The sequence below is a fragment of the Calypte anna genome, chromosome 2, assembly GCF_003957555.1.
Source record: "Calypte anna isolate BGI_N300 chromosome 2, bCalAnn1_v1.p, whole genome shotgun sequence".
Taxonomy (NCBI): domain Eukaryota; kingdom Metazoa; phylum Chordata; class Aves; order Apodiformes; family Trochilidae; genus Calypte; species Calypte anna.
The window spans coordinates 103,318,468-103,341,422 of NC_044245.1; the positions used below are offsets into that span (position 1 = coordinate 103,318,468).

General features: G+C 41.1%; 1 protein-coding gene across 1 annotated transcript; it reads right to left on the reverse strand.

Moving 5' to 3' along the window:
• Positions 1-1,806: 1,806 nt before the first annotated feature.
• On the reverse strand, positions 1,807-22,519 carry USP14 (ubiquitin specific peptidase 14). Its single transcript, XM_030444079.1, has 16 exons — positions 22,266-22,519; positions 19,735-19,880; positions 19,085-19,117; positions 17,184-17,288; positions 15,429-15,532; positions 13,086-13,144; positions 11,050-11,180; positions 10,663-10,743; positions 9,886-9,965; positions 8,534-8,648; positions 7,167-7,232; positions 6,756-6,848; positions 5,537-5,665; positions 4,435-4,495; positions 2,660-2,767; positions 1,807-2,546 (listed from the first exon to the last, which is right to left on the reverse strand). The coding sequence occupies exons 1-16, from the start codon at positions 22,279-22,281 to the stop codon at positions 2,395-2,397; spliced, it is 1,479 nt and encodes a 492-aa protein (XP_030299939.1). The 5' UTR covers positions 22,282-22,519; the 3' UTR covers positions 1,807-2,394.
• Between the last annotated feature and the right edge of the window lie 436 nt (positions 22,520-22,955).

The window sequence follows — 22,955 nt, forward strand, 5'->3', positions numbered from 1 at the left end:
AGGAGATGAGGGGCTCCCCAGTGGTAGCTGGAGCAGCGTGAAGTTGTAGCTGGCTACAGCTTGTTTCCTGGCTCTTTCTTGCCTCATTCAGTGTAGTATCTCCTCTTGGCTAAATGTTTAGAAAACCGTGTTGTCACAGACCCTCTCTGCAGACTGTTTCAGTTATTAACTCTACATATGAATTACCAGGGTGCTTTGCTGCCAAAGGGGAGATGAATTCCTGCCTGCAGAGCCATTGATGCTGCTTTGTGCCTGCTCTTTGTGCCTGGATTTCACCGTTTTAGGAATCTGAATACTGGGCACTATAGTGCAAGGCACTATGGGCTGGGGTGGGGGGGCAGTTGTTGGAAGTAACACAGCCCCAAGTCTTCCCTCTTGCTGCTGGTACAATCTGGTAGAGGGTGGGAATGTAACTGTTTCAGTTGGTTAAGGGACTTGAGCGGAACGAGAACTGAGGGCTGGGGGAAGGGCTTAACTCTCCTGAATGTGGTTTGCCTGCCCCCTCGAGGCTGGGAAGGCAAGATCAGGGCAGCCTTAAGGGATGTGACAAGCAAGTCACCTCTACTGAGTTACAGTCTTGATGCTGCAACAGGCACTGTGCTGGTCCCCTGGTTTAGTTTTGCTCCTTTTATCTAACCCAGTAGCTGTGCTGTCTCATGTCCTTTAGTGCATTTGGAGTTGTTGTTGGTTTGTTGGTTTTTTTTTTTTCCCCACATCATCGGACAAGTATGACCTCATCAAAATGTGGGAGCACTGCTCTGGACCACAAACCTTGAAATGAGATCTTCCTAGGAGAGTTCCTGGCTGTGAGGATCCCCACCCCAGCCCTAAGGTGTAACTAAAGGGTTTGACAGCCCTGGAAAGACACCCCCAAATGTAGGTGTCAGGCTTGTACACCCACACAGCAACTGCTGCTCCCCCTATAGCCTTTTCAGCGTCCCAGCGAGACAACTTGTCAAAGGTAATAATTGCCCACATCCTAAAATACAGAAAAAAGCGAGCAGAAAAATGGGGCAGAACCCTTTCTGGGAAGGAGAAATAGTTATGCTTTTCCAAAAAAACCTATTGGACTGTGACTAGCAGTAAGAGATCAACAGGCACAGCAGTCTCTCCTGCCTCCTGTACCCTAGACAGAACAAACCTGTAAAACCCAGAGGGAGAAGGTCCTGTTTCTGGGGGTACACAGGACCAAAGCCAGTGCTGCACTGGGGCTTCCTTCACGGGTAGCACATGCCTTTAAGCATCACGCAGCCTTTTAAAACACACCCTTAGGCCTCTGGTGTGCTCAGAGGGGAAGCCGTGTGGTGAAGGCAGCTGCTGGAGTTGTGAGGCAGAAAACCACCTGGGATAAGCAAAGGCAGTGACCCTGCAGGAGGATGAAAGGGGAGAGTCCTGTCTGAGGCACGGGGGAACTCACCACACGGTTAATGAAGACACAACTGCAAGTATCTCATGTGAAAAAGGACCAGCTCTCCCAGAAGGGACTGGGACACATTAAAAACCAGATCCTCTACACAGAGGTCGAGTCCTGTGGATGTCCCAGGGCTTTTCTGGCTGTAGCCAACACCGATACTTTTTTAATGCAGCCTCCTACTAGTGCACACACACCTGTTGCACTCCTGTGAGGAAGGAACAGAAGTTACTGTAAGCAAGCACAGCCCTCTTCCTTTTAGAGCCATCATACTAGAGTGACTGATTAAAGAGTAACAGTACAGAACATAAATCCCTGCAACTTTAAAAAAAAAAAAAAAAGTGGCTTTTTATTATGCAGCAGTGGCCCAAGAATTGAAAACAACACATACTAACTACACTACCAAGACATGAACTGTTTTTAATGAAGAGACATTGTTGATCACAATTTATTTTGAAGTCATGAGACGCCAGCAACAGAACAGACTGAATCAGCAGGTCAGGCTGGACAAAGATTTGATTGTAGCCACGGTTGTTGGTTACCGGCAGCAGCACTGAGTTACACAACAAGGCAACAGCTTCTCTTCTACCTTCCTGACAAAACTGCCAGGTAAGGCAAAGGATGGACAGCTACTGAACCGTGGTATAAACCATGCAAGAGTAACAAATGTGAGAGCAGGTGTGTAATAAATACTTGATGAGATTAGAGAGGAAGCGGGGTGCGGGCAGAGGCTCATTTAAAAAAAAAAACAACCTTATCTTCTGCAAGACATTAAAGCTATTTTAGATGTTGTAACCACCGCAAGTGGGCAGTCCAGTCCAGTAGTGACTAATTGGTACATGGATCAGTTTCAAAACAGTATCCCTCTTCACATGAAAAGGTTTGAACAAATTATTTATCCACTTGCTAAAGCTCTGGGGTTAAAGATGTGATCAGTAATCAACATTTATTCCATGCCTAGGCAGAATGACTAAAACTGAAGACTACTGTTCAGCTTCATCTTCAATTACTTCAATTCTGCGAGGCCCGTAGAGTAGAACATAAGCTATATGCCAGTCTCCACCCCCCGATAATCTCAAAATATCTTCAGGTGTAACAATGCTGACTTTGTCATCATCAAATTTAATCCATTCATCTGCAAGAAAAACAAGAGGATTATTTGTAATTTAAGTACATAAGATGTAAGTGTGCTTAACAGCCCCCCTTAAATGAAAGAAGCTGTCAAGGGTGATTTATTTTTTTTTTTACCTTGTTTCCTTTTAACCCAAGAGACGTAATGCCCAGAGGAACTTGATCTGCCTTGATGTGTTAGCACTGCCTGCAGGTCGTAATAGCCGCAATTATTAGAACCAATATCTGAAGAAAGAGGAGAAAAAACATAACCTGAGCCTCACAGGAACAGTTTGAGTGTTTTTTAACATCAAGCAAGCCAAAGATGCATTAGCCACAGCCCAGCACTGGAGCTGTGCAAAACCCTGTTTATAGCACCCATTCTAAATTGTTGGGAACTAAAAGCAGCAGCGTACAACCAGGGCAGCCCCTCGGGAAACCAACCACGTTGTCCCCTTTTGTGCCATAAATGTCTGTCCTGGGTGTAATGCAAATGCAGCAAGCTTAAAGCATTAAAACGATCAGTAATGTATGGGCAGGAAACCACCCAGAGAGGCTCAGCCCATCCTTCCTTAGAATCATTGAATTGGCTGGGTTGGAAGGGACCTCAGAGTCATCAAGTCCAACCCTTGATCCACTACCGCTGCAGTTACCAGACCATGGCACTGAGTGCCACATCCAGTCTCTTTTTAAATATCTCCAGGGATGGAGAATCCACTACTTCCCTGGGCAGCCCATTCCAATGTCTGATCACCCTCTCTGTAAAGAAATTCTTTCTAATGTCCAACCTAAACCTCCCCTGGCACAACTTAAGACCATGCCCTCTTGTCTTGCTGAGAGTTGCCTGGGAAGAGAGACCAACCCCCCCCTGGCTACACCCTCCTTTCAGGGAGTTGTAGAGAGTGATGAGGTCTCCCCTGAGCCTCCTCTTCTCCAGGCTGAACAGCCCCAGCTCCCTCAGCCTCTCCTCATAGGATCTGTGCTCAAGTCCCTTCACCAGCCTGGTTGCCCTCCTTTGGACCTGCTCCAGGACCTCGATATTCTTCCTGAACTGAGGGGCCCAGAACTGGACACAGGACTCGAGGTGTGGCCTCACCAGGGCTGAGTACAGGGGCAAACAGCAGCTGCTGTCTGCACCCAAGGAGAAGCTGTGGCACTGCAGGGACTGACACTGCGTGTGGGCTGCACAGCACTGCTGCTGAGAGCACCCGGGTACAGCACATCAACCACTCCACAGTCAGCTCAGTTACACTGTTGGAGTTTTCCACAGAAAACACTAATTCCAAATGTACTGAGAAAGGTGTTGCAGTCCCCAACGTGTCTTAACTGCGTTTCTCAGCTCTCCAGAACAGAATATATTTTCACTGTGCTCTTAAGCCACTCAACAGGCCCCTCACAGCACCATGCATCACACACAAACCTCAGGAAGCACTGAGAGTTAACAATTTGGGTAAAAAAGACCTCCAAAAAGATTTCTGCACTGTGGCAACATGCGAGCGAACACTTAGGGCACTCAAGCTCCAAGCCACCCAAATTCAGGCAACACAAGCACCACCGCAGAATTTTGGGAAGTCCAATATTTTTGTTCTGATTTCAGCTCACTACCACCCACTGAGAAGGAGGCACACAGGAGGCACACAAAACAAAAGTGCAGGTGACATGCAGATGTCTTGGAGGTGCATGTCTGCTATGTACTATCAACTTGTCAGAGGGATAATTATGTCTTTGACTCTCTCAACAGCATTTTGACTTGCCTAATCTTCCCATTCCTTGCATTTCTGTCAGTTTCTGAAGAATAATTCTCAAAGGCATTAAAAATAACCAGGATTCTCTAACTACTCCTATCATCAGGTCCACTTAAACATGAGTAAATAGAAAGTTACTTTAAAATAGATTTACTCCCCTCTACTTACCATCAGGAAAAGAAAATGGTTCATATTTAACTTCTTTCTGTGCACCATCACTTTTACTAGACTAAAAAACAGAATATGTTGAATTAATGTGGAATGGTTTTGAGAAAGCTTTAGCATAATCATACCATATTAAATATAAATGTTTAGGCTTATAAACCTCTGTTTGTTCAACCTGAAAGAAGTTCCATTGCTGGATTTCTAGCTCTACATCCAAAAGTCTGAACATGACCACTTTTTTAAGGCAAATACATAACCATTTTAGCACATATTGCCTAGACTGCTCACCCAGCAGATCTGCAGGTTTGGAACACAAAAACAATTGTGCAATTGAAGATCTGATTCCTTGTTAGGGACCTGTTAGAAGCAGAAGTGGCAACAAAAAGATACCACAGACAGACTCCAAGTGCCAATACATTCTGTTTCAGATCAGCACCCTCCTTGCTCCTCATTCTGTAAAGAGATGCAACTCAAAGGCTTGAAGAAAGCTGCCAAGCCTAAACCTAGGAGGACAGTTGCAAATTTGGAAAAAAAAAATTAAAAATTGGCTAAAACACTTCAGTTTTAGTTGTACTGGTTTTTTTTTCTTTACTTAAAACAAAGTCAGTTTCAAACTATGTAGACAGAGTAGGAGATAAAACCCAAGATTTTAGAGTGCAGGCTTTTAGCTCTCAGCCAGAGCAGCAGCACTCCTCTGTACAACCCTTTACAGCTGGCAAGCAGGAAATAGCTGCCTATGCTCCACTGAGCAGTGACCTGCCAGCAAGCAACAATGTTTGGAGCAAATAATTCTCTGTAATTCACAGAAAAACTTTGGGTGTAACACTGGTAGGAAGCACTACATGTTAATACATTTTGAAATAAAAATGTAAATAACATGTTTGTCTACAGCCTTTAACACTTCTCACCAAGCACTCACACCAAAGCAGGCATTGTATTTTCATGAAAATACACAAAAAAGATCAAAAGCTCAATACACCAAGGAGTTAGAATGCTAAATTAGAAAACAATATATGAGGAAGCTTTCTGCAGCTCTTATTGGTACCCCAGTTTCAGATGTATGATTTATTTAATCAAACGTCCATGAGACTGCCAAGAGACTTACATTCTTTGGCTGTTGATTTACTTTTTTATCTTCTAGATCTTTGAATTTTGATCGGTAAGAAACCATTTTTTCCTGCAGGTCTGGCGTACACAGCTCATACACATCCAACATAAGGGGAAATTTAACATCCTAGGAAGTAAAGAGCATTAAAATTATTAGCAGAACTTGGTACTCCACTTTAAAGCTTTCTCCCACAGCAAGACAACACTAAAGTCCAATTAAATGCAACTTTCATCACACTGTTGAGAACCTGAACTCCTGAAGTGTTGCTGACAGTAACAGAATCTGCAGAATTCCTGGATGCTTGCAAAAAATTGTGATATCCAACCAATCTTCTAAAATAATCATAGAATTGGCTGGGTTGGAAGGGACCTCAGAGATCATCAAGTCCAACCCTTGATCCACTACTGCTGCAGTTACCAGCCCATGGCACTGAGTGCCACATCCAGGCTCTTCTTAAGTATCTCCAGACACGGAGAATCCACTACTTCCCTGGGCAGCCCATTCCAATGCCTGATCACCCTCTCCGTAAAGAAATTCTTTCTAATATCTAACCTAAACCTCCCCTGGCACAACTTAAGACTGTGCCCTCTTGTCTTGTTGAAAGTCTTCTGGCAAAAGAGACCAACCAGCAAGTGTCTTCAAGATTTACTTCCCTGCTTGTCTTGTAAGGAACAGGCACCACCTAGCATGATGCTCCCTGGGCAGTCCCAAAGGTCTACTGGCCAAGGCCAACAGAAAGCAAAAGGGGAACGTTCAGCTGTTTTCTGCTGGTTCCTGCATTTGTCAGTCAGAAAGCCAGACAACTGCACTAACTAATGCAGGGAGTGTTTGTGAGCACAAACATTTCTCACCAACTTTAGAACACTGTCCAGTGACTGAAAGCACAGCCTTCTCCTTAACTAAACATCCTCCTCTGAACCACTGGTGGGGAAAAAAAAACCCAAAACAAAACCCAAAACCCATCCTAACAGTAGGGAAGCAAACTCACTTCTGTGCCTCACCACCTGCCCCAGTCCATTTTGGCAGAATAGTTTGCCACAAATCATCACAACTGGGAAAGCAGCTACTTAGCACTTAAGCAAAGAAACTCCAGTGTTAATAGTTTTAAATGCAACTTAAAGGCAAATTATTTTGTAAATAGCCTTCAAATATTAGTTGTCTATAACAAAAACTTGCTGAAAAACATGAAGAGGAATTAAATATGCAGAGAACTTACCTTAAGAACTTTGGCATTCACAGATTCTTTCTCTTTGTAAAAAAATCTAACCATCTGAATAGTCAGGTATGCTGGCAAACGACTAATTTTAGACTATTAAAAAAAAAAAAAGGAAAAAACCTTATTTTAGATATTCACAGATCTTTTACACATGAAACACTGCTCATTCTCAATTACAGGCTGTTCTGGGAATGTATTTGTACATAAACACATAGCAGTATAACAAGGCTCCCTATTTTGCAGCTCTGTGTAGTAGCAGACTCAACTTTCAGCTGGTCTCAGATTTCTTGGTAGTGGACATTGAGATGCTTTAGAATATAAATCACATCCTGTAGCAGAAATACTTTGTGTTTTGGGACAGAAAACTGACAACAATTAGAAGAATCAGAGAGCAACAGAAGCACCACTTACAGATTTGATATAGAGTGCATTTCTCTGAAGTGTTGGAGAGAGTTTGGTGATTTCCTCTTGAAGACGCTGTGAAAAACAAAAGGCAGTAACACACATGTTCATCATAAAAGATAAGGGAAAGCACAGCACAGATAAACAAGCCATAAACTCAGATAAAGAAACCATAAGCTAAATCTTAATCTGCCAATCTCTTCTGTTGCTATCAGCCATTACAGTGCACAGCATTACAGAATTCCTTGGCAGAAAGACCTTGGCCCATTCATTTGTTCAGCTCCAGACTCATTCCTGAGCCCTGACAACACTAAGTTTCTCCCTGCAAAAATATTTATTCTATAGGAGTAGAACTGGCAACTGGATTTGGTTCTGAATTTTCAATGGATTTGGTTACATGTGTGTCATGTCATGCCTGGCACACAGCCGAAGAATTCCTAAATTTTCCTGTGACAGGAATATTTGGGCACTTCTGAGCTCTCAGTGATCATCTGCTTCCAGACACCTTCTCAAACTCAGGGAAAGAATTCTTCTTCTAGAAGACCTTTTTTGGCCTGCAAGTAAAATTTCTTTTGAAGAATATTTTGAAGTTTTGAGAATCAACTATTCTATAACTTTTCCTTCTAAATTCCATCAAAAAACAAAGACCAAGCTGATACAAATCATGAAGAGAATCATGAAGCTTGGTCCAGTTCTGTACAAACCAGATCACTGCCTCCATCCCTGCTCCTATATACAAAACCCTACAAAAGCAGTTACTACAAAGGTTTTGTAGCCTTGCTCCTTCAGACTCCAAAAAACTCTGAAAACTCAGAAAAAAAACATATATATATATATAAAGCAAAGACTACTTTAAGATGTCCTACATAAATAAGCTGTTTAAAGCTTATGATGCATCATGGAAAATAATACCACTTTCAGAATCTGCAAAATTAAATTAAAGTTTAATATTTTTCATCAACTGGTTGTTTGGTTTTTGTTTTTTTATCTTAGCAACCAAAATACCTCTCTATTTTAAAATTGTCTTCTGGACCTTTTGGGATCCTGGTCAGGCTATTGGTCAGCTGAAGTGAAAGCCAGCTAAAGAAACAAGTAGCAAACTGGCTTGCACTTGGCTACTTGCATAAGGAAGACCATGTCAGAGTCAAGAAAATGCTGCTGAAGACTGCTTTATGTTAACATGCAATTAATTAATTTTGACTGCCACCCTCCCACTAAACACAAGAGGAAAAAACAAACAAACCCCACAACAAATTGACATCTGCTGACATCATCTGCTGTCCAAAGCCTACAAAGTTCCAAGATTCTAAGACACAGACTCAAAACACAGGTCACTCAGGATTTCAATTAAAAAAAAAGGTGTAATAATGGCTTACCAATTTTAGTCCTGTAAACAGGTATTTAACTTCTTGATTGATAAAGCAGCTAAGCTGAAGCAGATTCTCCTTTCCCTTAGTTACTTCCTCTTCTTCAGCTTCTGTACATTTCATGCTTCACAAAATTAAGGAAAACCATCATGCACCAAGAGCTGAGCTCTAGTGAAAACAACATGCTGAACAGCCAGGTAATTTAAAGTACTCCTGTGCTTGGGCATCAATACTACTTTTACTCCTCATAGCAGAAAAAGGAAGATTTAAAACAACCCTTCTTTCTAACCAATCTGTTCCTTCATATCTAACAACTATGAGCTGAGGCACACAGCATAAAAAAAAATAAAGTAAGTTTTTAATCACCATTTAACTTTGTGATGCCTGCTTCTTCTTTCTTTTCCTCCTCACCAGGCAGCCCCCAGGGACAGATCATACTAACTCTCTGCCAATCCCACGTTGTGGAGCCCTCCTGCAACATTATACTCTGTTGTTATTTACAATTCATGAAGTTCTATCTCTGCTGCTTGCCAGACTTTCTTTTAACATGCACAGCCTCCTTTCCATGCCTTGTATCTGTCCTCTTCACTGAAATGAAGTCCATTTCTTCATTATTTTCTACACATTCTTCTCATTGTTCTGTCCAATCCCTTCAGGGATAACCAACATTCCAGAGAGAGAAAGAGAGAGAGATGCAAGACTTTTTCCTTTAAAAAGGCCTTTTCATTACTAGCAAGCTATGAGATCCAGTACCTTAACTAAGGGGATGTTTTATTTCAGTAGAGCCAGGATTTTGGGGTGGAGAAGTGGGAAGAGTAGTACTTGGCATGAGATGTGTGCCCCATGCAGTAATATTCTTTTTGTAGTTCTTGCTATAAAAAAGCTACGAGGTTGTCAGCTGCACTCATTACTTACTCATCTAACAGCACCTTCAGAAATCAAGCTATCTTGATTTTAGTTTGCCAAGTGCATCAACAACCCTCCCTTACTAGGGAGTAAAAGAAAAAGGCTATTTAGGACAACAATTAATTTTATTTGGATACAATTTGTAAGGATCCTTGAAGTACGTAACTGGCAACCTTCTCTGGGGAGGAAATCTGGTATTTAAATTCTGTGGGGGTCTGTTCTGTAAATTCCCATTAGTATTTTCCCTCCCTACACGCTCCTCTCTCTCAAACTACATCGCATCTTAGCTCACACTTCTGTGTACTTCTGCAACACATCATTCCCTCTCTTCCCCAACACACACACACACCTTTATTTTCTATACTGTTCTGAACAGTGCTTTTCATCCTCCCTGCACTCAACTGCTGAAGTGTGAAATTATCATTCTTCATGCCTTGCCTCAGTCTTTAGGATACGCTGTTTCAAATTCAATGCTGAAGAACTGATCAATTAAACTCTTCTTTTTAGAAGATGCTGCTGTAGCTCCAGAGTCTGTCTGTAAAAGAAATTTTCTTATGATGCAACTTTAAATACCATGTAAAGACAGGCTTCCTTACAGACAAAATAACCCCTTTTCTTTAAATTTTTACAGCTTTTTCCTTCACCTACCCATAGGTACATTTTGTCCTAGTCAAATCTCCCTACACAGTACAAAACTTAAAAACCAAAAACATTTACAGCACTGTTAAAGCCACCTCAAAGCATGTTAGCAACCAAGACTTCAATCAAGAAGTCACGCCTCCCTGTCCCCAAACTCAAATCTGTCAATGTTAGAGTAGTCTGTCAGATTTCTGTCACTCCAGAAACACTGTCCAGAAAACAGATAATGAAACGAGTAGGTGTAAAAAAGTAGGTATAGAGAACTTTAAGTAATTACTTTTCAGGTTTGAAACAGCACACCTTTCTCTGGGGAAAAATAAAAAATGTTCTTATGTGCTGAATTCACAGGTTATCAGGGTCAGTTGCTGCATACTCACAGTCACCACCACCCCCCTGGTCCAACACATGATTTTACAAAGCACTCCTATAGCACACTTTCTGAGTTGATCAGACACATGAGAAAGAATTTCACATACCGGACTACAGACCCATGCTAAAGAACTCACAAAATAGATAATTATTAGCTAAAAATATGTAAATTATAAGTACAATACTATAAAACCTAACTCTGGTTAGAGTAAGACTACAATTACCTCCATGACTGTATCGCCTTCTATGCCTTCCAGCTTCTGCTGTAGCACTCTCATCATCTGCACCCAGCACTCATTAGCATCCTAAGAAGGGAACAGAATATTAAATCTGACCAGTAGCATTATGACTTAGTAACATTAGACCCATCAGTCTTTGAACTAAAAAAGCAAATGTAAGGATTTCTTAACTAAGAATTTCTCCCTGTCCCACCATATATTTTCAGAAATAGCACTTGGTACTACGTATAACTTTTCCACACGATACAAAAGCAAACACTTTAGTGGGATAAACTATTTTCACAGGAAAACAAAAGTTTTAAAATATTCATGTTCTCAACTGCCAACATACTATAGAATTTTGAAACAAAAAGCTACCAATCAGGTCTTTACCTGTTGAAGGTACTGTCCTTGATCACCTTTCTCTGCAAACTGTGGGAAGGCCATGTGTAAAAACTGCAGGAGAATGATAGGTGGGATACTGGAGGAAGTTTTATCCATGGAATCAAATAAGTCTCTAAGAGCTTGGAGAAAAAGTAAGTGAATGCTTTGAGAAGTGGAAACACAATTCAAGCATGGCAGGAAGTTTAAAAAAAAAACAAACAGTAACACAGCAGCAACATTTCGAGACTGATGGTTTAACAGTGTCCAATTTGATCTTTCCAAAGCAGGACCAAATTTTCCAGGTGGCATAACAGGTGCACCTAGAAACTGTGAGCATAAAGATGACAATTCTGACAGTCTGGCACACTGTGCCTTGTCCTTACTGGCTGTGTGCAGAAGAGAAGTTAAGATTTCATTTGAAACACACTTGAGAAAAAATGTTTTCATAAGACGACCACACCTAGAGAAAACCAGAAGGTATTTACAATCTATCCTCTAGAGCAGCTCAGGTTTCACCAACTACTGGGAAAAAGCTTTTGTTTTCTTCCAACTAGAATATCTGTAAAAGACTCATGCTTAATTTAAGACCCAGGAAACGAAGTATGTGTATGCATACATGTAGACAGCTCAGAACTATGTGCAGTTCAATAAATGCTACCAACTGCATGACAATACACATGGCTTTTTTTTTTTTTCTCTTCAAACACATTACTATATAGGTCTCATTTACCCAGGTTACAGCATATTAAAACTCAAAAAATCACTTCACATACACCTGTTAATCCTCACAACAACCCTGTGAGGTAGGCAATAGTCCGCATGGTCACTAATTTACAAGTGAACAGATTAGTGAATGATACTCTTGAATAAGTGAATATAGGCAAAACTAAAAGGAAAAAAGGTCAGTTGCTTCCTCTCTTTAGGAAATATCTTCACTGACCTTGGTAAGAGGGGCAACTGATATGACACAGCAACTAAAAATAATGCCATAAGTGTCATGCAGGAGTTCTTGACCAGCTCAGCACAGTAGAATTAACTAGGAATCTATAAATTACTTAAACTATGAAGAGTCCTAAAAAGCAGAGCTGTCACCTTAAAAAAAAACAACCAAAAAACAAAAAAAAACAAGGGACACAAAGTAAAGGCAGTGAAAAGGGTAGGGGCAAGCATGGTTGTATAGAGTAACCATTGAACTTACCACCCCACAATTCGATCAGCAGGCATACCCACAAACTGGACCTTTCCTTCCTTATATTGTTTTGTTTTTCCTTAAATGGACTGGTAGAAATCCCAGTGTCCTGGCCCAGCATCTTAGTGGGGCAATGAAATAGAGTAAAAAAAGAAAAAGTGGACAAGTAGTACCCTTATTCAAGTGTAAGGGGTCTAACTAGAATTCTAGTTAGAACTTGGCGATTCGGGGCCATCGTGAGCTCCCACACTGTGAGCACTCAGATCACCACAACAAAGAGTAACTTTCCTTTTGAAGCCACTACTTTCTACTCCAGTTATGAAATCTGGATCTTGAGGGTAAAGGCTGAGACCACTCATAAAGCACCAACTACCACCCTGACAATAATGCTCAGCCACTAAATCATATTTAAAGAGCATAAATGAAACATATTCTGGGAGAATGGTGTTACAGCCTAGCACTGAGTGAAGCAAAGAACAGTACACTAAAATATTTCTCCACAAAATGATCAAATCAGCAGATGGATGGAGTCTGCTTTAGAAAGTTGCATTCATGCCTACATGTAAAACTGTTAAGAGATACAAATGATTTCTATCTAAGCCTAGATCACATGAATATATTTTTCCTAGTGTGCAGCTAAAGCAATATGCAGACATGTATGCTTTGCAGCTATGGTCAGAATAACCTTTAAAGATATAAACAAGAGAGCAAAATTAATCCTCCAGTGATAGTAGATGTGAAATTCCTAAGAAATATGCACTAAAAAATATACACAAAGCTCTAACTGCAATTTCCATCAGCAGTTGGCAGGAAATGACACACTAGCCTAAACCCATGTTCTACTCTAAACACCAACCTGCAGTAATGTATTGAGCAGAGGCCATTTCTCCTGAAGCTCTTAAGGCACCACCATACCTAAAAGAGAAAAAAAATATTTTGTATGCAATTAGACACAATTAAGTCAGTTTTTTAAACCATAAAGCAGGCAGCAGCTGGATTTATTTCAATGTATCAAAAGAAATCAATCCTCAAAACATATGTAATTGCAGGTAAGATTTACTCTCACTGACTTCCAGGTCTTAGCTATTTTGCAAGCATTACATGGAATCAAACTGTCATCCTTGAGACAATAAATGCAGGCTAAGAAGCCAGGATATGTCATTGCTGCTTCCCTAATTCATTTGCTTCAAAGACTCTATATTTAATTTTTAAAGAAACTGAGAAAAAGCCTGAATAGAATCTACCCCATTCCTGAAATGGTTGTCACAGCTTCTTCAAATCCATGGGAAAAAAAGTACCTTCAGGGATAGATGGCAGATAAAATGCAGAGATGGAGGACAGGCTTGCTTCCTCTCCCCAAAGCAGAAGCAAAACTGTGAGAGGCTTGATGGTTTTCTTGGGTAGATACGTCCTACAGTGAAAAAGTATGGCTGTCCACCCATATCACTAGAACTTAACACACATCCTTGATTGAGTGATTTCTTAATTTACCAGCTGCACCAGGTACACATGGCCTCCTCAAAGCAGATGAGGCCTTCAAGCAAAAGGAGGGTCTCCTGCATCCTTTAACCTCAGACTGAATTTAAAAACCCTGAATTTTAAAAACTCTGTCCATTGCTAGATGATGAGCAGGAAACTCTGCCCGAGATGCTACACAACAGGGAGCACACTTGTAGTGAAATGAGGCAACCAGGTGCCACTAATTGCCAGGGAGTGAGCATGAGCTTGTGTCAAGCCCACCTGTGCCTGATTAGGGTGGGCTTGACACAAGCTCATGCTCACTCCCTGGCAATTAGTGGCACCTGGTTGCCTCATTTCACTACACACACTTGCAGAGATCTGGTGAGAAACAGAGCTGCAATAAAAGCTTTCTCCTGTCAGCCCTTTCACCTCTCTCCCACTGCCATCCATCCTTCCACGCTGTCGTCAAGCAAGGGAAGGCCAAGTAAAGGCCTCCAGGGAAAAGCAAAAGCTGCCTGTGAATGAACCTCACTCCCCACAGACAGTAAGGCCATATCTTGTATTGCCTGCCAGTTTTATAGGGTACATTTTGACATTTGTTATGTTAGATGGTCAAATATTCTGATTCTCTGCAGTAACTCAGGCTCCTTCACACGGAGGCAAACAGACTTCCCGGAAATGACAACAATGAAATAAGAAAAAGCTTTAAAACAGAGTTTCTGTACCTCACAAATAGTTCTCAGTGCTAAATAATTAATGTTGCATGCTAAAAGTATGAAGAAAAAAATTCCAAGTACTGCAATAGCCACTGTTTACAGTAATCTAGAATATCCTGTTCATAACCAAGGTATCAAGAAAGCAATACATGTTAGAGGAATTAATGGTAACGTTCCACCTAAGCTTCGCATTTTTCAAATACTGATTATTATTCACCTGGAGGACAAATTCAGGTTCACATTGCTATGTATGTTTTCCTGCTATCATCATAATTTTCAAGTTTGTTGTAAAGACCTCAAAAAAAAAAAAAAAAAAAAAAAAAAAAAAAAAAAAAAAGCCTATTTTCACATTTCACTACATAATAACAAAGATAAAAATGAGAAAATTTATTTTACAGTTTAAATGAATAAAATAACTTCCATAAAAGCAAATTTTCTGTCCCCTGCACATCCACATGACCTTAACTCCAGCTTATTCCAGTTCTGTCACCACAGTAATACCCACACTACTACCTCAGAGCTTCCTGATGAACCTCCAAGTACCAAATGTAAGTAACCAAAAGTCAGAATTTCATTGCTGAGAACACACTGTGCAATAAAGCCATTAAAAAAACCCAAAAAAACCCCACCATTTCTCAAAGGAAGAGGACTCCCTTATGATACTTTTATACAGAACAGGAGTGTACAAACCAACACCAGTAAATGGGGCTAGGAGTTCAGTAGCTTGTGTAGGCATTTTAAATGAGTCTTGACAGGAACTCATTTTTAGCCAGGCAGAACATATTCTCTCCAATAAAAGAGAGTTCCAACAAACACAAACTCCTAAGTTATTTAAAAAAGTACAGACTAACACAGCCATAGGATAAACTTTAATCAATCGCTACCTTGATTTTTAATAGATTTAAAGGTTAACAAATGGTTACAATAACCCCTACCAGCATTAAGATGGTCATTCCACAAAGTATCTATTTCATAAGCTAAAGAAAACATTTTTGATGTGGTATTTTTGTGCTGGATCCTACCTTTTAAGGGCCTCTTTCACTTCTGGCACTGAGCGGATACACTGAACTGTAGCATTCATGTAGCAAGTGTTGCCAAGGTTTGTCAATCCGCAGGGTAATTCCATCTACCAAAAAATTTACAAGAGTGCTTGAGGGTCTGAGAGAGATGTGCAACCACCTTTGTATAAACTGTAATTTGACATAAAGTTCTAAGCAAAGGAATCAAAGATGCACAAAACCTGGAATGTTCCATCAAACTTTATAAAGTCTTCCAGATCAATTTTCTGACTCTATTAATCATTTCACCATTCGGTGCTTTTAGAGGACATTTAAGAATGGCTTGGGGTTTCTTCTGTGCATGTAATTAGCATATTCTTCAAGCAGGCAGACTCAAAAAGCTCAATTATAATCTCATTTAGGTTTTGACCTTAAAATTCTATTTCCAGAAAATTTCCACATGAATGCATTTGTACAAAACACTGATGTTTTCATTAAAATCAGCTTTTCAGTAAAACTGAATGTGATGAAGTTGATAGTTAAAAACAAAAGCTTTTTTTAAACACCCCTCCTGAAGCCTGCAGTGATGAATTTGATCCTTTCAGTCAGGTTCTTTTAAGTTCTGACAAATATGAAGGCCAAATAATAATTTAACCAGTTTCAGAAACAACTATAAATCAAAAGATAATGGCATTTTTCTTTGTAATCCTGCACATTTGAGTAGCTGTCAGGGAAAAACACATAGTTTAATGAACATGAAGAAGCAGTACTGCATACTAATAGCACTTAATTATTTTACAAAGAGAGAATTCAATTAGCTGTGTGCTCCAGATTAAACGAGTGAATGCAGCACAATTGAATTTTGATGTATAGCAAAATTTGAATCAGAAAAATGCCATATACCCTACTTCATCAAAATGTTATCTGATACTGAATCCTCTCCTTGTTTGTCTCAGTTATCTCAAAGTCTTTGCACAGGGTTAGACTCAAAAATACATAAATATCCTTTTCCTGCTGGTGCTGTAGAAAGCATTAAATACTGAAGCACAAAACCACTTCTAAGCTACAGATACATTTTCACGTGCATAAAAATATTCCCTTTCTGCATGTGCAGCTGACAACAGTCACACAACTGTTCTCAGTCTGACAAAGAGATCCTAGTTCAGGATAAGACAAGAAAAATAAGCCTTTCAACTTGTAAAAAAGGAAACAACTCAAACAGAAGTTACTTCCTTTAAAAAATAGATTAATTATGCTCCTCCAGACCTGATTCCCACAAAAGAAAACATGTAATCTATTCCACTAATAACAAGTTTATTTTTCAGAAAGAAAAGTTTATCTAATATTACTAACAAGGAAAAACAAAACCCCAAACACACCCCACCCCAAACAAATTCTAATTTCCCTTCACAGATACAAAGGAGGCAGGAAACAATTTTACACATCTAAGAGCCCTAACTCAAGCAAAGTTTAGGACATTAATACAGCAAGGGCAAAACAACTTTAAAAACATCAGCAATGCTATTTTTAGAAAAATTCCTAAGCTGCCTGCTTACAGAAAAAAAAAACCAACAAAAACCAGCATTAGCTATAGAGCTTCAAAATAATTTCCAGACTTCTTACCACTGCTACCAGTTGGGTCACCAATGCATTTTTTTTAAAAGTTAATATGCTAAACAGACATCAAAGTTTCAACATCCACTTTTAAGCAATTTCAAGCACTTAAAGCCTTGACATTATTCAAAGTTTAGGAGACACCAAAGTCTGAAATATGCTTACAGCTGAAGCCAGCTGCTCCTCTGTCATGTCTTCTACAAAGACTGGTCGAGCAATTGGCTCTTCTGGAAGTGCATCTGCAGAACCCATCATTAGTAAGGTCATCCCCTTGAAACAAAGTAAAAAATTGTAATAAATGTTTAAGGGCAGTTATTCCCAGTTTAAAATGAAATTTAAAAAAAAAAATCATTAAGCTCTTGACTTATTTCAGCTATTTCCCCCATAATAAACACAGTCTTTTTCTTAATGTGCACAACTGATACTGCAATGTTGTTTCTGAGAGGTACACCTTAATTCCTTATTTTCACCTAATTTCTTAATTTCTCCTTACCTAGAAAATACAGCTAGCCTAGCTGACCACCATGCAAGACTGATCATTCCAAACAAGACTAAATTTAAACATTCATAGAACACCCCAATGTCAAGTGTTCAGAAAAGCTCCCTTACTGATGGACCACTGGGGATCAAGAATCTTCAACACTTGGCAGCAAATATTCTTCCTTGCCTTAAGACCTAGAAAATACCTTGGAAGCAGGGATAACTAGACAGCTGAATTCCAATTTGAAAGAAGCAGCACTGTTTGAGCTTCTCAGTGCACCAAGTCTCAAATTATCAGAATTATCTAAACAATAAAAACACCCATCCCTCATCTTTAGCCCAGAATTTGGAAAAAAACTTCAGATAAATGGGGGTAATAATGAGGACCACATCTCTGGGTTCAGGTTCTTTTCACCTGAAAAGCAAGTGTGGAAGGAAGGAAGTGCTACCCTTTGGTCTGGCAAGTTCTGAGGACAGTTAACTAATTGAAAAGAGAACAATAACCAAAAACATTGTTTAGGTATGAGGACTAATATTAAAGGGGAAAAAAGAAACAAAACAAACAAACAAAACCTAAACACCCAACTGAGTTACCATCTATCAAAAGGGAAGAAAAGCTGTCTGGGGCCTTGAAAAATACACTGTTAAAGAAAAGGATGGACAACAAAATCAAGAAAAACTGTTCTAACTGCAAATAAAACCCTACAACTTGTGTATAACGATTTAAATTAGTAAGGACACCCATTAGCCTAGCCTTATGCAAAAAAGGACAACAGCATTACCTACTGGGGTTTTGCTGAAAGACTTTGCTACAATTGCTGCTACAATTTGCAACTACAGGCTGCTAATAACAAATTGCTGCCTGCAAACAAATTACAAGGGTGAGAGTAAAGCTACCTAATTCAATCAGCTCAGTGAAGGAGTAGAATAAAAACTATACCAAAAAGATAGGTAACTACAGAAAGTAAAATGACCAAAATAGCCTCATACAAAAACCTCTGGGACTCCCTGCTACTATATTATATAGGTAAGAAACACAAACATCAACTTTTGGGGTTTTTTTTAACTAGTTGGCTGTACAAATACACATTGCTAACAGCTATGTTTTTATACAGTAGCTATTTAGTATGGGAGAATAAATGTCAGCAGGTTGCTAAAAAAGGAAATAGGCAGAGCTTCAGGATTGGCAATGCAAGGATTTTCCATGTACAGGGATGTACAAACACAAGGGATGGCAGACAATGCTCAAGTTTTCTCTAAATAACACCACCAATTATTATGGTCACAGATAGACAACAAGAATAGACCCAGAATACTTCTTGCAAGAAAGAAAGAAAATGCTCCCAAGTATTCAGGAGAATGCTATAACTTCCCTAATGATGACAAAATAGGGTTTTTATAAATCAACATCAAGAACTTCGTAAGAATGCTTAGGTATGACAACTATAACATTGATTTTCATTTCATTCATTGATTTTTAAGAAAGAGCTACTCATCTGCATAGAAACAGCAGGAACTTTAAATCTTTCTTTAAATGCAAAAATAAAAATCAAACTAGTAAAATCTACTTATTCTTCAGAACTTACATTCTTTATTTTTAGGTTCCCCCAGTCATCATCCTGTATTTGAAATGAACCAAAAGACAAGTTAATCATCCTGCAGCAAAAGACAAGCAAGTATTTTCATTAATATTAATAACTTATTTCTTAATATACAACCATGTTGCATCAAAGATTCAACAATATTAACTATTTACACATCAAGTCTCCTCTGACTAAAATAAGCATCCAAGTCATCTTCTCAGTGAGGTTTTCATTTGTTGTTCAACATTGCTTAGATGCAAACAACTTTGTCAGAAAGTTGCCTCTGTCACATCACATTACACCAGTAAGTCTCCAGCAAAGTAGTGCCAGAAAAGCTTCTCTTAAACAAGCCAAAAAAAGCAAAAAGTTGCATTCAGATTCTGAAAACTGAAAAAGAACAGAAAAATAATCAGGGTAGTGCTTGGTGCAGAAGAGTGAAGCAGTGTTCTGAAGCAGCAGTTTGCCTCTCAACCATTTAGCAACAAACTTTTGCCATTATTTTCTAGTAGTAGGCAATGAAGTGTAGTTCTGAGAAGTGTAGTCAGTTTTAATACATACACAGAAAGATCTGGAAAAACACTCAGAAATGTGGTCAGTGCTATTATCTTACAATGTAATAAAGTCAGAAATAATATAAAAACAGAGATGTCTACCTTCAGAGTTCCTCCTTTAACCATAACCTTCTGTCTAGCTGGCTGAACTCCAGTCAGTGCAAACAACTGGGCTTTGAAGACCATTGGAGGCTCATCAGTGTTCAGCTCCACACCATCGAATTTCTCTTTTCCCCATTTCACGTTAACTGCAAACAAAATGTTTTGAAACTAGATTATTTCCTAACATGCAAGAATGTAGTTACCAAGAGTAACCCAGTATTTCAAATTCCAGACTTTATACCATCTCAAAACATTCAGGTTTTAACTCTAAATCTCGTCAATAATCAATCTAAAGGAGACCTAAAGGTGCCTCAGCCACCAGAACGTACTACTTCCAACAAATCTAAACTTACCCTACAAAACAACTGTAAGCAATACACATGCTAAGAAACTTTGCAAACAACAAAAGTGGGTAAGAGCAACAGAAATTCTCAGGATGAGTCTTCACAGAAGCAGCTCGAAAGCAACTCTCCCCATCTCTTGGCACTGTTCACTGCAAACAAACTTCTGGAGGAAGTTCAGACATGGGATTCCAGGTCAGTTTTCCCTGTCATTTCCGCTCTCCTTCAACAGCAAACAACAACATATTCTTTAAAAGCAAAGCAACTGTTCTGGCACCTCTAGCTCTGGCTATCAGTATCACCCATGTGGAGCTACACAAGGAGGCTCAGTGTGCACCACAACAAGGCCAATAAAACCAGGATACCTCCTGCCTCATTCCAATGGGAGTTCAATCCATTTACAGCACCATCACCACAACCCTCCTCAGTTTTGTCAGTGTTCATACAAACACACCTGGCATGCAAACACAGACACCAGCCTGGTACAGGCTGCAGCTCCAGAAGCCCCAACCCCACTAAAGGGTGTAGGGATGGAATTAAGAAGCAAAGTGAAAGTTCATCAGGCAAAGTGTAACTCCTGACACTGGAAATGGGATTTCCAGCACCAGCACCAGCTACAGCGACACAAATGGATGCTAACTTCACTTTGGTAAAGCCAGTACTAACCAAGGGTGGACAAGAATGCCTGGAATAAAGAGTGTGTTTCTGCTGAAGAATGTTTACACATCTTTGATCACTTCCTAACACCATCACAGGTATGCAAGACTTGTGCAAGCTGCGATTTGTTGAAAACCTTCAAAATATAGCACACAGTAATAACTTATGTGCACAGCAAGTGGCTGAAATACCATATTTTTTGGTATTTCAAAAAAAAAAAAAGCCTTCCAAGGTTTAGATTTCAGAGGTATGCTATGCTTGTGATGGGTAGCAAGGAGGAATCATCAAAACTTATTCTAAATTAGCCTACAAAGCAACTCATATGATTGTTTTTTCAGTATTTCAAGCACAAAGTACCTTCTAATTCACTAACCTTCTCATTTAAAAAGAAAAAATAAATATTATTTTGTGTATTTATAACCTACCAAGCACAAGCACAAGCCTGCTCCCATTTTCTCTGATAAAGTCACAGCTGCACAGTCTTCAAGTTTTGCATTTTTGAACAGTCATGGATTCACCACTGCATATGCAGAAGAGTTAGCAATTATTATTCTGCAGTGTCACTGTCTTTGACAATTCAGCACTCCAGAGGAGGTAACTGAAGAGCATGAGAGTCTTTTGTTCAGAGATAACAAGTGAAATGTCACCAAAAGAATTTCCAAAACAGAAGAGAAAGTTGTTAATTTTAAAACAGTGGAAACTAAGAAAAAGGAAGGAGGTATTCGTCCCACTGAACAGAAAACACAGCTTACACAGATACGCTAGAGTTCAGGAAAAATCACTGTCATACTGACACCAGGATCCCAGTTTGTGTAGGCAAAATTAAAATTAAGGCACAATTAACACAGCAGAGTAACAGGGACACAGCCAGGTACTGAGGCTGCCCCTATAAAACATAAACACCCCAGAAACTGGTCCTAGAAGTGTCACCGGAGCTTTTTCTCTCCCAGCCTACACTGGGAACTTCCCTTCACTGCAAGAAGAGTGACACGGATGTGATGCCCCTTCCCAAAACCTGGATTCTTCTGCTTTTAACTAGGAAATAGCGGGCTTTAAAGCACGGTGTCAGATGCATTCGGGAGTGTAGGTGCATGAGGACCGCGGCTCACCTGACAGACAGACAGCAGCACTCACCTTAGCACAAAACCCAACCAAACCCCAGCATGGCCAACACCGAGGCGCGACCGCACACGCCACACACGCGTGACACCCGCCGGCAGGGCCCGGCCCATTCCCGCCGAAGGGGCCCTCCCGCCCACACAGCACCGCTCTCTCCCCTCCCCAGACCGACGCTTCCACCTCAAGGTGGCCCTGGCAGCCTCCCGAGCCGCTCCGGGCCGGGCCGCATGACCCTGGGTGCTCCCGGTGCCGCCCTCAGGAGACACCGCCCACCTCCCCTCACCGCGGCGGCGGCGGCGGGAAGGGCCTGGGTAGGGGAGCACAGGGGCCACCGGGGAGCGTTCGTCCCTCAGGCGATGACACCCGCCGGCGCTGCGGAGGGACACGGGGGAGCGGGCGGCGGGGCCGTCTCACCTGAGAAGAGCGGCATGGCGGAAGGGGGGGAGCTAGGGGGGAAGAAGGGGTGTGTGCGATGTGTCCTGGGAGAGGGCGAGGCGGCGTCGGGCTAAAGGAGAGGGCGTCGGGGGGAGCGGCGTTAGCGGGCGGGGAGCGGGCGGGCGATGGCGGCGTTGAAAGCTCCGGCGCTTCCTCCCCTCTTCCCTCGGGGTCTCATTCAAAGCGGCCCCGCAGGATGACGCTGCAAGCGGGGCCGCTCGCCGGAAGCGGGGCGGGATGCGTGCGCAGCACCGGAATGGGCGGGGAAAGGGCGCGGAGGCGGCGGGAGCGGGGGGAGAGGGAGGAGGAAGAAGAGGAAGAAGGGGAGGAGGAAAAGGAAGAGGGAAAAGAGGAAGAAGGGGTGGAGGAAGAGGAAGAATGGGAGGAGGAATGGGCGCTGTGGCCGAGGGAATGGTGGGGTTGAAGGCGGAGGGATTGGGGGGGTGAGGTGTTTGCGGGCCTCCTGGCGGCTTTCCGGGGAAGCTGAGGTTGCAGAGAGAGAGCCCGGGAGGAGGGAAAAGAGGCGTCGGTTGTGGGTGAATGAACTACGCTTGGGTTGTAGGAAAAGGAGAGGGGAAATTGTGAAGGGAAGGGTTGTATGGGGGGGGGGGAGGGGATGAGTAGGCGAGCGGCAGACGGTGATAAGAGATAAAGGGTGGTGAAGTGGTG